Source organism: Falco rusticolus, chromosome 15 (assembly GCF_015220075.1).
Source record: "Falco rusticolus isolate bFalRus1 chromosome 15, bFalRus1.pri, whole genome shotgun sequence".
Taxonomy (NCBI): Eukaryota; Metazoa; Chordata; class Aves; order Falconiformes; family Falconidae; genus Falco; species Falco rusticolus.
Window position 1 is genome coordinate 1,430,672 of NC_051201.1, and position 15,716 is coordinate 1,446,387.

General features: G+C 70.2%; 3 protein-coding genes across 6 annotated transcripts; 1 reads left to right on the plus strand and 2 right to left on the minus strand.

Annotated features, from left to right (window-relative positions):
• Positions 1-18: 18 nt before the first annotated feature.
• On the plus strand, positions 19-3,723 carry DBNDD1 (dysbindin domain containing 1). 3 transcript variants are annotated; one of them, XM_037409332.1, is made up of 5 exons: positions 23-362; positions 1,433-1,549; positions 2,485-2,631; positions 2,974-3,114; positions 3,193-3,723. In XM_037409332.1, the coding sequence occupies exons 2-5, from the start codon at positions 1,501-1,503 to the stop codon at positions 3,351-3,353; spliced, it is 498 nt and encodes a 165-aa protein (XP_037265229.1). In that variant the 5' UTR covers positions 23-362; positions 1,433-1,500; the 3' UTR covers positions 3,354-3,723. The 3 variants fall into 3 exon arrangements, with proteins under 3 accessions (XP_037265226.1, XP_037265227.1, XP_037265229.1); XM_037409329.1 differs by having other exon boundaries at positions 19-362; positions 2,974-3,723; XM_037409330.1 differs by having other exon boundaries at positions 19-362; positions 1,437-1,549; positions 2,974-3,723.
• Positions 3,724-4,415: 692 nt separating this feature from the next.
• DEF8 (differentially expressed in FDCP 8 homolog) lies at positions 4,416-8,058 on the minus strand. 2 transcript variants are annotated; one of them, XM_037409395.1, is made up of 11 exons: positions 7,857-8,058; positions 7,688-7,770; positions 7,199-7,348; positions 6,981-7,122; positions 6,731-6,895; positions 5,981-6,108; positions 5,563-5,676; positions 5,370-5,450; positions 5,138-5,227; positions 4,895-5,004; positions 4,416-4,641 (listed from the first exon to the last, which is right to left on the minus strand). In XM_037409395.1, exons 1-11 carry the CDS (start codon positions 7,960-7,962, stop codon positions 4,539-4,541), a joined length of 1,272 nt encoding a protein of 423 aa, XP_037265292.1. In that variant the 5' UTR covers positions 7,963-8,058; the 3' UTR covers positions 4,416-4,538. The 2 variants fall into 2 exon arrangements, with proteins under 2 accessions (XP_037265292.1, XP_037265291.1); XM_037409394.1 differs by having other exon boundaries at positions 5,138-5,278; positions 7,857-8,057.
• A 1,089-nt stretch (positions 8,059-9,147) lies between these two features.
• Positions 9,148-13,633, minus strand: TUBB3 (tubulin beta 3 class III). The gene is made up of 5 exons (XM_037409433.1): positions 12,693-13,633; positions 11,725-11,896; positions 11,336-11,444; positions 10,720-10,830; positions 9,148-10,446 (listed from the first exon to the last, which is right to left on the minus strand). Exons 1-5 carry the CDS (start codon positions 13,631-13,633, stop codon positions 9,371-9,373), a joined length of 2,409 nt encoding a protein of 802 aa, XP_037265330.1. The 3' UTR covers positions 9,148-9,370.
• Between the last annotated feature and the right edge of the window lie 2,083 nt (positions 13,634-15,716).

Here is a 15,716-nt window from a genome sequence, read left to right on the forward strand (position 1 = left end):
GCCCCGGCCCCTGGCCCCTCAGCTGCGGTCCCCCAGTGCCCCGGCCCCCCCTCCGCGGCCCAGACCCCGCCGCACGCCCGGGCCCCCGGCGCACTCCCGGTTCTGCGTGGTGCCCCCCCTCAGGGCAGCTCTGTCCCCGCCCCCGGCCAGCCACCCCCCGTGTGTCCCCCCCTTGCCGGACCCGCGGTGCCGCTGGTCCCCCAGGGCAGGGTGGTCCTGTGCCCCCCCCCGCCCCGCCTCCAGCCCCGCCCCCGCCGCGGCGGGCAGGACCGTGCGGGCTGCGGGCTGGCACCGGGCCCGCCCCGCCCAGCACCGGCCCCGGCCCCGGCCCATGGAGGCTCCGGGAGCGGCCGGCACCGCAGGTGAGGGCGGGGCGGGGGGGCCGAGGGGGCAGGACCGGAGCGCCCAGCACTGTGGTCCCGGACCGGGCGGGAGCCCGCAGCGTGCGGAACCGGGCCGGACCCCGTGGGGCGCGGAGGGGCCGGGGGCACAGCGGGATGTAGGGCGGGGGGGTGCGATGGGGTGTGCGTGCAATGGGGGTGTGTGCGCAATGGGGGTGTGTGCAACCGTGTGTGTGTGCAGAGGGGGGGTGCAACCGGGGGGTGTGTGTCCAATGGGGAGGTGCAACCAGGGGGTGCAGTCGGGGATGTGTGCAACTGGGGGCTGCTACCGGGGGTGTGTGGAATAGGGGAGTTCAACGGGGGCTGCAACCAGGGTGTGCAGCTGGGGCGTGTGCAACCGGGGAGTGCAATGGGGGTGTGTGCAACAGCGGGGTGCAACCGGAGGGGTGTGTGCAACCGGGGGGCGCAACCGGGGGAATGCGACACGGTGTGTGCAATGGGGGGGTGTAATGGGGGGATGCAGCTGGGGCTGCAAAGGGTATTGGGGAGGGAGGGGCGGCGGCGGATGTGGGAGTGCAGTGGGGAGCCAGCCCAGGGTACGGGGTGCCGCTGGTGGGGCAGGCAGAGGCAGGGGGGTGCCGGGGCAGACCCCCCCCCCCCGTGCAGGTGTGCCAGTGCTGGTGGAGCAGTGCGGCAGGCTGGGGCACTCAGGGATGGGGTGGTGGCTGTCCCAGTGGAGCTGGGGGGGCCCTGCTACTGGGAGGGGACTGCAGCGGGGGGCTGCAGCAGCGGGCTGCAGTGGGGTCCTGCCTGGTGACACAGGTGGTGCCAGGGCTCCCACGCACACCCATCCCTCCTGTGTGTGCCCGCACACAGCTGTGCCATGACCCCTGTCACGATGTCAGCCCTGGCAGTGCCCTCCTGGGCCACCGCTTCGGGGGGGACAGTGCCACTGGGCCAGGCAGCGGCAGGAGTGTGGCCGGTGGTGGTGGGGTGGCCGGGGCCGGTTGCTGCCTGGCTCTGCGGTTTGACGTGAGTCAGCAGAGCGGCGTGCGGGAGGGAGCCCTGATGCTGGTCCCGCTCCCCGCCAGGCAGCCGGTGAGCCCAGGCCGGAGCGGGGCAGTGTGGCTGGCGGCGTGGCTGGCGTCGCGGTGTGACCATGCAGGCCGAGGCCAGAGGGGATTTCTGCGGCAGGGACCAGCACCCTGGTGCGTGGGGGCTCGGGGACAGAGGGGGGCCAGGAGGCTGCTGGTGGGCAGGGGAGGACACACTTTGGGTAGTGACACCACCACGTCACCGGCTCCACTGGAGCCGAGCGCAGTGGCAATGTGTGGGGTGGGACAGCAGGAGCGGGCAGCCCCCGTGTGCCCTCCCCCCAAACCCCGGGGAGCTCTTCCCAGCAGCACAGCGGGTGGGAACCCCATTTCCCAGCCGCAGGGAAGGTGCCAGCAGCATGGGGTGCCTGGTCCCACCTTGCGGGGCCAGGAGGCAGCAAAGCTGGTGCTGGGCCAGGGTGTGGGGTGTCCCTGCAGCTCCGTGTGCCAGGAGGAGGAACTAAACTGTTCCCTGTAATGCCCCTTTCCCTATCCCAGCTCCTTCGGGTCGGGGGAATTTCTGTCCTCTGCCCCACCGGCACCACGGGGAAGGAGATGCCCAGCCCACGCTGAGCCCATCCCGGTACCATCTCACGCTGCAGCACGGTGATGGCGTGGCCCGTGGTGCTGGGGCACAGCTGGGTCGATCCTGCTTCAGCACCAGCCTCGGGTGGGCCGGGGACCAGGTGCTGCTGCAGGCACACCCTGCTCACCCTCAGCACCCGCTTGCCCCTGAGGGGTGCCCAGGCACGGCTGTGCCACCACCACGGCTGCCTTGGCCCCGCTGGCTCTTGTGGGGAGACAAACAGTCCCTTGTCTGGGCTCCGGCACAGGCCATGCTTTTGTCTCACCGACACAAAAGGCCTGTGCGGGGCAGGGTCGCAGGATGCCAGCTGCCAGCATGGGGCCCCGGGCAGCTCTACCCATCCCCCTGGGCCCTTCTGGGGGTCCCACTGACCCTGCCCCCCCCTGCCAGGACACCCCATGAGGGGCTGGCAGGGCTCCAGGAGGGAGTGCCATCACTGACATGGCAAATGTGGGTATGGCAGAGCTTGGCAAGGAGACCCTGGCCACAGAGCACCCGGTGGGGACCCCCACTCACGGGCCAGCACCAGAGACCCCCGGAGCCCCTGCAGAGGAGCAGGGTGGCATCCCCATCCCCAGCACCAGCCTGCTGCAGGTCACTGAGCGCAGACGTGAGTGTGGCCCTGTGTGGGCATCCCCTGCCTGTCCCTGGCATCCCCTACCTGTCCCCAGGGTCTCTGCCAGCCTCTGCAGACCCCCGCCTGTCCTTAGAATCCCCTGCCTGTCCTAAGGGTCCCCTGCCTGCCCTGAGCATCCCCTGCTTGTCCCTGGGGTCCCTGCCTGTCCCCAGCATCCCCTGCCTGTCCCTGAGCTCCCCTGCCAGCCATTACCCCTGCCAAGCCCCTCTTTTCCCCACCGGCTGCCTGGGTCCCCAAGCATCAGCCCCTCAGCCCGTCCCCAGGGTGCCCCATCGGGCAGTGGCCGGGTGCCCGAGCGTGGCCGGCTGCCCGCAGAGCCCCTGAGCAGCGTCTCCTCGCTGGAGGTGCACTTCGACCTGCTGGACCTGACGGAGCTGACCGACGTCTCGGACCAAGAGCTGGCTGAGGTCTTCGCCGACTCAGACGAGGAGAACGTGGCCGGAGAACTGCCCGGTGGTGAGCGAGTGGGGCCAGCCGCAGCCTGTCCGTCCCGGCCCGTCCATCCGTCCATCCCTGAGCCGTCTGTCCCTGCAGGGCTGCAGCTGCAGGCCGTGCCGCGGGCCGGGTACCTGCGCTCGCCCTCCTGGACCCGCGCCCGGGAGCAGGGCCGGGAGAAGAAGCACCTCAGTGACCCGGAGCTGCCACCAGGACCCCCGGACGCCTGCCTGCCTGCCGAGCGGCCGCGGGAGCCCTAAGGGCTGCCCCGGCACCGGGGCACGGACGCCGGGGACACACCGGGGCACGGACGCCGGGGACACACCGGGGCCGGTGGCTCCGCCCCGAGCGCGGCTGGGGCCCGTCCCCGCCGCCCTGCCTGCAGGGGCGGGGCACAGGACTGGCGTGGCGGGGCACCGCGGCCCGGCCCCGGGCAGAGGCGGCCGCCAGCCGGCGGGGGTGGCCCGGGGCCGGGCACAGCCGGTAACCCGGCGTGCCCGCTGTTCTCCGGGTGGCAGGGAAGGGGCAAGCGGCGTCCCCGCCGCGGGGAGCCGGCGCAGCGCGGGGCCGGTGCCCGCCCGGGCCTCATGTAGCAGCGCTGTGTTCCGGTAAAACCGACCGACCACCACCGCCGTGCCTCTGCCCGTCTCCGTCGCCGCAAAGGGGGGTGGGGCAGAGGGCACCGGGAGGTGGACCCGGCGGCTCCCGGTGCCGCTCTGGCTGCCGCGCCGCACGCCGATGACGTCACATAACGCGACGCGCCCCGCAGCGGCCTGCAGGGCGGCACCGGGGCCCGCCCGCACACAGGGGGCCGGGGGGGCTCAGCCCAGGGTCTGCCCCGGTGCTTCCTTCCCGCCCTGCGGAGCCCCGGCCCCGGCGGGTAGACCCCGGCCCGCCGCTCCCGAGCGACGGCTCGGCCTCTCCCAGCCCCGCTGCCTCTGGCTCCGGTACCGCACACGCCCGCCGGCCCCGGTGCGCCCCCGGCCCCGATGCCGCCGCCGAGCCAAAGCAGGTAGACGAGTGCTGGGTTGCGCAAAGAGGCCTCGTTAATGCTACAGGAAAGACGGAGGGGCCGCGGCCCCGCCCCGCCGGCCCAGCCTCCGCAGCCCCGGCCCCGGCCAGGGGGCGGGAACCGGGTGTTTCCCCCCCGCAGTCACCAGCGTTATCCCGGTAGTGTCTGTCTGGGGCTGGCGGGGGGCCCTGCCCCCCCGTGCTGCCCGGCCCGGGCCTAGGGCAGCCCGTAGAGCCTGGGGTGGTCCCCGCTATGCCGGTTAACCGGGACCTGGCACCTCCCGTGGGGCTGGGGACCGGCAGCGGCTCCCCCCACCGCAGGGTCCGGGCCCACGCAGCGCTGCTGACCCCACGGGCAGGTGGTCCCAGCTGCCTCGCTGAGCCACCCCAGCCCCACACAGCCGTGGGGCAGCTGTGGGGCCAGAGGCCCCCCCTCAGGGCTCTGCCTCTGTGCCAGGGTCCTGGAAGAGGGACCGCTTGCGCAGGCTCAGCCGGGCACACTTGGGGCAGGTGGTGGAGTTGTCGTAGTAGCAGTCCCTGCAGGGAGGGGACAGTGCCGGGTCGCTGCATCACTCCACTGTCAGGTCACCTACCCACTGCCCCTTCACCCACCACCCCCCCCTCCCCCCGGTCATCCCACCACCTGGTCACCCACCCACCACCAGGCCCCCCTGGGTCACCCACTGCTGGGTCACACACTGCCCTGGCTCCAGTGCCACCCACGTGCCCCCTGCCCACTGCCACATCACCGGGCCGGGGGGAAGCGGCTGCCTCCAGTGGGTGCCAGTACCGGTGGAAGACGGCGGAGCAGTCGGTGCAGACGGAGGTGTGGCTGTCGAAGGGGAAGAGCACGTCGCCCTCCTTGCAGAGCTCGCAGACAAAGCCCTTTGCCTGGCAGCGCTGCGGTGGGAGCGGGCAGAGGGTCCCAAAGGTGCTCAGCGGGGACCCCGCCACCTCCACCGCCGCGTGGTGCTGGCCCCACGGGAGCCACGCCGTGGGTCACGGCTGAGTCTGCCCCCCGGTGCCGGCTCACCTCGCAGTCCAGCTTGATGTGCTTGGCAAAGAGCGTGTGGATCTCTGTCAGGGAGCAGCTCAGGCGCCCGGCCTCGATGTCGATCAGGTCCTGCAGCGAGTACATCTCATCGTTCTCCACAAAGTGCTGCCGGTCCTGCAGCTGCAGGCGGACAGCCTGTCACCATCAGGCCTGTCCCGGGTCCCCCCACCATCCCAGGGTCTTCCCAGTTTGGCCGCCCACGCGGCCTGACCTGCAGCAGCAGCCGCGCCTCCATCGCCTCCTTGCAGGTGATGAAGTAGGGCTTCATGAGCAGGATGTCCTGGCGCAGCTTCTGCAGGGAAACGGGACAGGAACGGGGATGGGAATGGGGACAGGAATGGGGCCAGGAATGGGACCAAGCCAGGGAAAAGGGCAGTGGCAGGGGCAGACCCTGCTGCACTCACCCGGATCTCTACCAGCTCCTCCACGTAGTTGAAGAGCAGCGGGTTGATCTCCCGTAGCTTCAGCACCGGCCGTGACACCATCAGCGCCAGGTACCGCATGCTGCAGCGTGACACCTGCCCACCCACGGTCGGGGCCACCATCACCCCGCCGGCACCCAGCTGTCCCCACCATCACGATCCCGGGGAGCCTCGGCACCACTGCCCAGGGACCCCATCACCAGGGACACAGCCCCCAGGGACCCCCATTATCAGCAACACAACCCCCAAGTGACTCCTACCCAGGGACACGGCCCCCAGGGACCCCCATGACCAGGGACACAGCCCTCCAAGTGACCTCCACCCAGGGACACAGCCCCCAGAGACCCCCATGACCAGAGTCATGGTCCCTCCAGTGCCCCTGAGCCCCCACCACAGGCACCTTGCGTGGCTCGAAGTCCCAGTTGTGGATGGCACGGGCGGGCACGACGGCCAGATCGTTCCAGTGGCAGCTGCTGCAGTAGTAGAGGCCGGTGTAGTCGCACTGCCGGGCCTCGCTGGGCACCCCCCCTGCAGCGGCACATACGCCGGCACACATGTTGGCGCATGTACCAGCACCGCACCCTGCCCGCCCCATGCCATGCAGCCCCGTGGGACACACAGCAGCAGCCGGGAACACAGCAGGACCCCAATGTCCCCTTCCCGCGTGCCATGGAGCCCTTCAGCTCCCAGCCCCACACAGCGCCCCAGCCTTCAGTTCCCCCAGCCCCATGCAGCCCCCAGAGAAGCCCAGCCCCCCACATTCACAGCCCCCAGCCCCAGACAGCCCTAGCCCCCAGGCCCCCAGAGCCCCCAGCCCCACACATCCCCCAGTTCCCGGCCCCCCACCATCCCCAAAGGAGCCCAGCCCCACACATCCACAGCCCGCAGGCCCCCAGCCCCACACATCCCCCAGTTCCCGGCCCCGCACCGTCCCCAAAGGAGCCCAGCCCCACACATTCACAGCCCCCAACCCCAGGCAGCCCTAGCCCCCAGGCCCCCAGAGCCCCCAGCCCCACACATTCCCCAACGGAGACCAGCCCCACACATTCTCCTGCCTCCAACCCCCCAGAGCTCCCCAGGGGCGCCTAGCCCCACAGCCCCACAGCCCCAAGCAGTTCCCCAGCCCCCCGCCGTGGTGGCGCAGCCTCACGGAGGGAGACGGGGGCACGGCACTCGGCACAGCGGTAGTCCTGGCTGTCCAGCCCGCTCTCGGGGCAGATGCTGAGCTGGTACTCAGCCTGATGGCTGACCTTGGCCCGCACACAGGGCTTGCTCACCAGCGGCAGGCACTTGCTGTGGCACCGGTAGTAGCAGCCTGGGGGCGCCGGACAGACAGACGGGCAGCCGTCAGCAGGGGGATGGGGATGTCGGGCTGTGGCGGGGGGGTGTCCCGGCCCCACCTGTGCAGGTGTACCAGGTCTGGATGAGGCCCCAGATGATGGTGCTGCACTTGTCACACATCTGCTTCACACTCTTGCTCTTCTCCTTGTAGAAGCGATGCTCCAGGACCACCCGGATGTTGGGCTCATCCTCGCTGGGGTCCTGCGGAGGGGGGCGGGTGTGAGAGCTGCGCCCTCCCCAGCCCCACAGAGCCCCCCCGGCCTGGTGCCGGCCCCACCTTCAGCTCCTGCAGCTTGAGGCGGAGGTGGATGAGCCGCACCACAGCGTCCTTCTGGCGCTCAGAGTGCTCGGGCAGCGCCAGGATGGCCCGCTTGCACTCCTCGATGGCCTGCCGCAGCTGCTGTACGTCCGGCGCCAGGATCAGGCCCTGCGGCAGCGGCGGGGGGCGGGTGGGTTGGTGGCCCTCCACCCCACACCCCCCTCCCCAGCCCCACACACCCCCCTCCCCACTCTATACACCCCCCCTCCAGCCCCACATGCCCCCTCCCAGCCTTACACGCCCCCTCTCCGACCCACATGCCCCCCCCCCCCCCCATACACCCCCTTCCCACCGCACACGCCCCCTCTCCAGCCCGCACTCCCCTTCCCCAGGCCATACAACCCCTCCCCCCCTCCCCAGCCCACACACGCCCCTCCCTGTCCCACACGCCCCTTCCCAAGACCCACACGGCCGCTCCCCGCCCCGCCCGCCCCCAGCCCCACTCACCACGGGCCGGGAGAAGTGGTCCTCGGCCAGGCCCAGGTCCAGGGCACCCTCGGGGTCCCCGGGGCACGGCTCCGGCTGCCGGGCTGCAACGGGCCGAGGGCGGGGGGGCTGGGACCGCCGCCCGCCCCCGCCGTGGGGCAGGTAGAGGGTGGGGGGGGTCAGCACCCACCTGGCGCGGGGGCCCCCCCGTCGGGCCGCTCCTGCTGCTCGGGGGCCTTGTTGAAGGGGTTGAGGTGGGCCTGGCGAAAGCGGGCCAGCCGCTCGTCGTACGCCATCGCCGCCTGCCCTGCGGGACGCGGGGCACCGCCTCAGCCGGCCGCGGGCACGCGTGGGCCGGCCCGTGCCCCCGCCCCCCCGCCCGCCTCGGCCCACGGCCCCCCCATTCCGGCCCCGCTGCAGCCCCCCGCGGGGTCCCGGCCCCCCCGCGCGGGCCCTGGGCCGGCAGCGGCCCCCCCTCACCGCCCGCCGCGCGCCGCCGCCAGCCCCGCCCCTCCGCGACCCGCCCCCGCCAGCCCCGCCCCGCCGCGCTGCCGCCCCCTGCCGGCCGGAGGAGCGCAGTGCGCAGCGCCCGGGCGGGGCCGCGCCGCGGGTGAGGCGGGGGGACACCGGCGGCGGGGCCGCGGGGACCGGACCCGCCTGCACGGCCCCCCGGCTCCTCCTACCCCCTGCCCCCCCGCCCCAGAGACCCCCGCCCCACGGCTCCCGGTCCCCAGGGCCCCCCGCCCCACAGTCCTTTGTCCCTGTAGCCCCCCACCCCACAGTCCTTTGTCCTTATAGCCCCCAGCCCCATAGTCCCCATCCCTATAGCACCCTGGCCACAGAGCCCCCAGACCCATAATCGCCATCCCTATAGCGCTGGCTGCAGAGCACCCAGCCCCACAGTCCTTTGTCCCTATAGCCCCCAGCCCCACAGTCCCCATCCCTATAGCACCCTGGCCACAGAGCCCCCAGCCCTTTGTTCCTATAACCCCTCGCCCCATAGTCCCCATCCCAATGGTGCCTTGGCCCCAGAGCCCCCAGCCCCTCCTCTCTCCCCCCGGGAGGGAGCGACAGCCCAGCCTAGCTCTTGCCCCCCCCCCCCCCCCCCCCCCCCCGGGGCTCAGTACCCAGGCTGGAGCTGGGGGCCCCTGAAGTCAGACCCATGCTCAGCCCTGGGGGGGGCACCTCGGGGTCTGGGCCCCACCTCAGGTGGGGGTGACAAAGGGCCAGCGCTGCCCTGGCATGGGGAAGGGGACAGCCCCTGCCCCAAGGTGGAGGGGGTTGACAGTGGGGACAAAGGCACAGGCACCACACCCAGGGAAGGTGACACCTGCACCCCAGGGCACTGGGTCTGTGGGGCACACAGTGGGTCCCCAACCGCCCCCCTGCCTCTTGATGGGAAGGGGGGGGGGGGCTGAGCCCCCCGAGGTGCCCCCAGTACTGTGTGTCCTGTCCCCCCCCCCGGAGCTGCAGACAGGTGGTACCTGGACAGCAATAAATTTATTAAGTATTCAAAAAAAATAATAGACACGAACCAGTAAAAAACGAAAAGGGGGGGAGGCAGGAAGGGAGGGCAGGGGGCCGAGCCGGCTCAGGAGGGATGGGGTCAGGAGACACTGAAGGGGCACGTGGGGGCAGCCCGGCCGGGGCCCGGGGGGTGCAGCAGCGCGAAGCTGGGGGGCTGCGGGTGGCAGGCGACGGGCATCACTTGGCGCCCTGCGCCTCCGACTCCTCCTCGTCGTCCTCATACATCTCGCCCTCCTCCTCGGCCGTGGCATCCTGGTACTGCTGGTACTCGGACACCAGGTCATTCATGTTGCTCTCGGCCTCGGTGAACTCCATCTCGTCCATCCCCTCACCCGTGTACCAGTGGAGGAAGGCCTTGCGACGGAACATGGCCGTGAACTGCTCCGAGATGCGCTTGAAGAGCTCCTGGATGGCTGTGCTGTTGCCAATGAAGGTGGAGGACATCTTGAGCCCCCGGGGAGGGATGTCACAGACGGCCACCTTGACGTTGTTGGGGATCCACTCCACGAAGTAGGAGCTGTTCTTGCTCTGGATGGCCAGCATCTGCTCGTCCACCTCCTTCATGGACATGCGGCCTCGGAAGACAGTGGCCACGGTGAGGTAGCGGCCATGGCGGGGGTCGCAGGCGGCCATCATGTTCTTGGCGTCAAACATCTGCTGGGTGAGCTCGGGGACAGTAAGGGCGCGGTACTGCTGGCTGCCGCGGGCCGTCAGCGGGGCGAAGCCCGGCATGAAGAAGTGGAGACGGGGGAAGGGCACCATGTTGACGGCCAGCTTGCGGAGGTCAGCATTGAGTTGGCCAGGAAAGCGGAGGGAGGTGGTGACGCCGCTCATGGTGGCTGAGACGAGGTGGTTGAGGTCGCCATAGGTGGGGGTGGCCAACTTGAGGGTGCGGAAGCAGATGTCATAGAGGGCTTCGTTGTCGATGCAGTAGGTCTCATCCGTGTTCTCCACCAGCTGGTGGATGGACAGCGTGGCGTTGTAGGGCTCCACCACCGTGTCTGACACCTTGGGGGATGGCACCACGCTGAAAGTGTTCATGATGCGGTCAGGATACTCCTCCCGCACCTTGCTGATGAGGAGGGTGCCCATGCCGGAGCCGGTGCCGCCGCCCAGCGAGTGGGTCAGCTGGAAGCCCTGCAGGCAGTCGCAGTTCTCACATTCCTTCCGTACCACGTCCAGCACCGAGTCCACCAGCTCGGCCCCCTCCGTGTAGTGTCCCTTGGCCCAGTTGTTCCCGGCCCCACTCTGCCCTGCCAGGGTGGGGGAAAAAAAGAGGCATCCGATGGCTGCCGGCACCCCCGCGCCCACGCCGGGGAGGGGACGGGGCGCTGCTGCCGGCGGCATCGGCAACATCTGACGCTGGGGCGGGGTGGGAAGCAACTGCAAAGGGCTGGCAGCATGCCGGCCATGCCGGCCCTGCGGCGCAGGTGGGGTTGCACCCATCTAGCGCCCCGGGGACGGGGACGGCCCATGAGGGGTCCGGGGATGTGGGGTGACGCCATCCCCCTCCCCCAGGGACCTACCGAAGATGAAGTTGTCTGGGCGGAAGAGGTGGCCGAAGGCACCTGAGCGCACACTGTCCATCGTCCCCGGCTCCAGGTCCACCAGGATGGCACGAGGCACGTACTTGTGAGCTGCAAGAGACCCTGTGCCAGGAGGGGACCTGCCGCTCCCCTCCCACCCACCCACCCTGGGGGTCCCACTGGGGTGGGAGCATGGCTTGTGTCCCCCCTAAACCCTGGGGTTCCATGGGGCATGGGTCATGTGTCCCCCCCCAAGCACAGGGTCCCTGTGGGGCTGGGGGCATGTATTGTGTCCCCCCCAAACCACAGGGTCCCATGTGTCGGTGTCCCTCCACAGACCATGGGGATCCCATGGGGCTGGGTGCACATGCCACGTCCCCCCCAAACCATGGGGGTTCCATGGAGATGGGTGCATCCTTCTCCCCCCCTAGCGGGGGTCTCACAGGGCTGGGTTCCAAAGCCCCCCCTAAACCTGCGGGATGGGTGTGGCCACCTGCCTCTTGTCCCACCCCAGCACACCCAGGGCCTGCCTGCTTGGGGGGGAGCAGAAGGGACGCCCCCCCCCCGCCCGGGGGGTGTCCGGAGGTGGAGGGGCTCCGTGGGGGTGGTCGCTTACAGGAGGCCTCATTGTAGTAGACGCTGATGCGCTCCAGCTGCAGGTCGGAGTCCCCCACGTAGTTGCCGCTGGGGTCGATGCCGTGCTCGTCGCTGATCACCTCCCAGAACTGGGGGTACAGGGGCTCAGCGGGGGCGCCGTGCCCCCCCCCGAGCCGGGCGGGGCGGGCGGGGGGCGCCCCCTGGCGGCGGGGCGGCCCGCGGCGCTGTCCGCGGTGCTGAAGGGCGGCGGCGGACAAAGGCACCGGGGGGTGTGTATGGGGGGGGCGGGGCTCTTTGTCCGCCCGGTGCGGCGGGAGGGGGGGGAAGGGAGGGGACCGGGGATGGGGGTGGGGTGGGGGTCTTTGTCCGCCGCTGGGCTCCGCAGCGGCGGGGCGGGGCTGCCGTTACCTTGGCGCCGATCTGGTTGCCGCATTGCCCCGCCTGGATGTGGACGATCTCCCTCATGGTGCTGCCGGGCCGGAGCGGAGCGGAGCAGGACCGGGACCGGGACGGGAGCGGGAGCCGGAGCGGAGCGGAGCGGCACCGGGAGCGCGGGGGGCGGCCCCGCCGCCGCCGTCTCCTTTATAGGCACCTCGCGCCGCACCGGGCCGGCCGCTGACGTCACCGCCGCCCCGCAGCCAATCGGCGGCCGCCGCCGCAGCGCTGTAACAGCCCCTGCGGCACCGGCGCCGCCGCGCGCCCCGCCCCGCCCCGCCCCGCCCCGGTCGGGCACCCCGGGGCACGGGGGGACCCGCACCCGCCGGGGGCAGTCGCCCCCGTGTGCGGGGGGACCCCGGGACCCGCGGGGGGCGGCGGGCCCGCGCAGGAACGGCGGGAGCATCCCGTGGGCGGCGGGGCGGGGGGACACGCATCCACCACCCCAGCCCCCCAACCCGCGTCCCGCCACCGGAGGGGCACGGCGGGGCTGCCCCGGGGGTCCCTGGAGCCGGGAGCCCCCACGGGGCCGGGGCGGGCGCGGCCCGAGAACAAAGGCGGCGGCGAGGCAGGGGGGGTTTCTGGGGGCTGCCCCCCGCGCCCCCGCCCGGCACCGGCCTCCCGCCGCCCCGCGGCCGCTCCGGCGCCCCGCCGGTGCCCCCCGCTCCAGCCCCGGGGCAGGCGGCCGCGGCCTGACGGCGTCAACCGGGAGCAACTGAGCTTCGAAGGAACGCTGGTGCCGGGCAGGGCCGACCCCCCCCGCGGCTCGGCGGGGGCAGCACAGCATCACTGCAAAGAGCCTTTTTTTGGGTACCGGGAGTACCGGGAGCCCCCGGGCCGGGCCGGGCGGGGCGGGGGGGGGTGCCCCGTGGCGTGTCCTGTCCAGTCCGTGCGGCCCGGGGCGGGGGCGGCCGTGCCATTACCTGCGTCCCGCTGCCTACCAGGAGCACAGCACCACCTCCCGCAGCGTCCGCCGCAGCTCCTGGCTCCGGAAGGCATAGATGAGGGGGTCGATCACAGAATTGCAGATGATGAGGATGAGGAAGAGGTTGAAGTAGCTGAAGAAGCAGGTGCAGAAGGGGTTGGTGGGGCAGGTGACGATGAGGATGAGGTGGAAGAAGAAGGGCCCCCAGCAGATGAAGAAGACGCCCAGGAGGATGGTCAGTGTGACAGCTCCCTTCAGGCTGCTGCTGCGGTAGACGGTGGGCTGCTTCTGCTGGCTGGAGATGCTGTGGAGGTGGTGGCGGGCCAGGGCGAACATGTGGATGTAGAGCACCAGCATGAGGACCAGCATGAAGAGGAAGAAGCCGATGAGGCAGAGGAGGATGGTGGTGTTGTTGTAGTAGGTGATGAAGATGGTGCTGGAGACGGTGCTGGCCAGCCAGACACTGGCCATGGTCACCACGGCCCGTTGCAGCGTCATGATGCTGTGGTAGCGTAGGGCGTAGAAGATGGTGATGTAGCGGTCCACAGCGATGACCCCCAGGAAGGAGAGGGAAGACACAACGGAGCTGCAGATGAGCATGTCGATGAAGTTGTCCATGTGGCGGACGATGCTGGCGTGGATCACCAGCACACCGTGCTCCATCAGCAGCATGAAGAGCGTCTCCGCCAGGTTGCTGACGCTCACCAGCATGTCGGAGACAGCCAGGCAGCAGATAAAGTAGTATGTGGGCGAGTGCAGGTTCCTGTTCTTCAGGATGGCGGCCACCACCAGCAGGTTCTCCACCAGGCTCACCAGCCCCAGCACAAGGAAGAGCTCATTGGGGATGTCGAGCCCCTGGCACCAGGCGCCACCAGCCCCGGCCGTGGCATTGCTCTGGTTGCCCTCACTGGCGTTCCAGGGCTCGCGCAGCAGGCGCAGGGGGGCCAGTGTCGACATGGCCCCAGCCTCAGCCACACGGCCCCCTGCAGAACCTGCGAGCCCTCATTGTGCCCCACCAGTGCTTCCACAGTGCCCAGCAGCGAGGCCAAGGGGATGCAGAGGGACTGGGGACAGGGGGTCCCACCACCTAGGGACGTGGTAGGGATGCCATGTGCCTGTCAGGACCTCCGGTGTCGCAGCTGCCCTCTCAGCAGCCCTGCCTGGTGTCCCCTCAGCCGCGCGCCTGCCAGCCCGGGGTGATGGGGAAGAAAGGGCCCTTTCTCTGCCCCACTTTAAAGCTGGCTCCCACAGCTCCTCCTCCCGAGGAGGGTGGGCACCTGCGTGACGGCCGCACCCCAGCAGTGAGGGGAGCCGCTGCGGAGGCTGGGGCTGCCAGACCCTCAGCATTGCCCTAGGGAGCCCAACTGCTTGGGGTCACCACGTGCCTGGGGGTCCCACGTGCCCTGGGGGGTTCCCCACACCTCTGGGCCATGCACCTTGGAGGGGCTGTGTGCCATAGGGACCCTCCATGCCCAGGGGGACTGTGCACCTTGGGGCCCCCACATGTCCTGGGGTCCTGTTCGTGCCAAGGGGATCCCTGCACCCTGGGGCACTGCAGGCCCTTGGGAGGTCCCTGCACTCTGGGGTCCTGCATGCCCTGGGGTGCCCATGCACCTTGGGGACCCCAGTGGGACCCTCCACCCACAGGAGCCAAGCTGCCCCTCCCAGTCCCTGTGCGTGGGGCTGGGAGCCCCATCCCCATCACGGGCCTCACCTCGCTCAACCCCAGGGAAGATGTTTTACAGTGGGGTGGGCAATGGGTTCGATAGGGATCGTCAAAGGCACAATTAAACGCGATGCCGTGCCCACACCCCGGCAAAGCTCGGCGCCGGAGGGAGCCTGGGCAGGCTGGGGGACATGGGACCCATCTGACCATCATGTGCCTTTGGTTGGTGTTGATGCCTGGAGCCGCTCAGCTGCCAAAGGGCCATTCACAGCTGCATGAAAAGGCTGATCCTGCAGTCGCTCCCGCTGGCTGCTTCTCCTTCCTGTGGGGCACCAGGGACGGGAACCCTTCCCCATAGCATGGAGTAGCCCCCGGCTCTGGCACAGATGAAAGCAGCTCAGCTGGATGCGCTGGGATTGGGGTCCCAGGCTGCTGTGGCGCCTTACTCACCCCGAGTGCTGGCACGGCAGGGAGCCATGGCTAACACGTGCCATGCGTCAAGCCAAAGCCGGAGCACGCACAGCCCTGGTGCCGGGCGAGGAGCGCTCACCCCCAGGGAAATGCAAGCAGGATGAATCTGGACCAGCAGCCACCGGCTTCCCCCCTTCCCGGCTGCTGCTCGGCTAAAGAGCGCGCCAGTACGTGCTGTGAATTTTTAGCTTTATCAACAGAGGCTTTGAGAGCAGAGCTAGAAAATGCCGAGTCTGCAAATCCAAGTGATGCGAACGTACCGCACAGGGAGCGGCCGGGGCTCCCGTGCTGCAGGATTTGGACGCGCCGGTGGGGCTGGGGCTGGCCTGAGCCCTGGGGTCTGTGGGGCAGCCCCCCAGCCCCAGCCCCGCCATGCAGGCTGTTCCCTGGGGAGGGGACGCGGCAGGCGCTGCAGGAGGAGGGGGGGGATTTATTCCGGGCAGCGCAGCCTAGCTCAGCATTAGAGGCACATATACACCGTTACACAGCAGAAAACTGAAAAAATGCTTTGCAGGCAGCAAGGATGAGTTAAGGGTTTGAGTGCAGCTGACCTCATTCCTGGCTTTACAAGGTGAAGGTGGGGAAAACAAGGGATGGAGGGAGAAAACAAAGGAGAGGGAGATCCTTTCTGCTCCCAGCATGATCGCATGGCTGCAGCAGAAGGAAGAGCCGCTCCCCACACACCTCCGGTAGCTGCAGCCCCCAGTGAGCCCCTACCAGAGCACAGCTCCTTCCTCTGTGCCCCCAGGGACCCCCTGTCCCCAGCCCTCCATCAGCTAGCTGGAAGGCCCAGCGCCGCCAGGGCCCGGAGTGTCTCATGGAGGGAAGGAGGCTTCAGGCTGGGGGAAGCACAAAGGGCAGCGCGGCTCGCTTGGAGCCGCCTGAGAGGGGAAACGAGCCCCC

What these genes read in the sequence shown, in the direction of transcription:
- DBNDD1 (XM_037409329.1), top strand. Translation starts at nt 1,501, where the DNA reads ATGCAGGCCGAGGCCAGAGGGGATTTCTGCGGCAGGGACCAGCACCCT. An exon ending in CGGCAGGGACCAGCACCCTG is followed by an intron (nt 1,550 to 2,484) that starts GTGCGTGGGGGC and finishes TGGGTATGGCAG; the next exon opens with AGCTTGGCAAGGAGACCCTG. An exon ending in GCAGGTCACTGAGCGCAGAC is followed by an intron (nt 2,632 to 2,973) that starts GTGAGTGTGGCC and finishes GGCTGCCCGCAG; the next exon opens with AGCCCCTGAGCAGCGTCTCC.
- DEF8 (XM_037409394.1), bottom strand. Translation starts at nt 7,962, where the DNA reads ATGGCGTACGACGAGCGGCTGGCCCGCTTTCGCCAGGCCCACCTCAAC. An exon ending in GGGACTTCGAGCCACGCAAG is followed by an intron (nt 5,677 to 5,980) that starts GTGCCTGTGGTG and finishes GTGGGTGGGCAG; the next exon opens with GTGTCACGCTGCAGCATGCG. An exon ending in ACATCAAGCTGGACTGCGAG is followed by an intron (nt 5,005 to 5,137) that starts GTGAGCCGGCAC and finishes CTCCCACCGCAG; the next exon opens with CGCTGCCAGGCAAAGGGCTT.
- TUBB3 (XM_037409433.1), bottom strand. Translation starts at nt 13,633, where the DNA reads ATGTCGACACTGGCCCCCCTGCGCCTGCTGCGCGAGCCCTGGAACGCC. An exon ending in GCAACCAGATCGGCGCCAAG is followed by an intron (nt 11,445 to 11,724) that starts GTAACGGCAGCC and finishes CTGTACCCCCAG; the next exon opens with TTCTGGGAGGTGATCAGCGA. An exon ending in CCCAGACAACTTCATCTTCG is followed by an intron (nt 10,447 to 10,719) that starts GTAGGTCCCTGG and finishes CCACCCTGGCAG; the next exon opens with GGCAGAGTGGGGCCGGGAAC.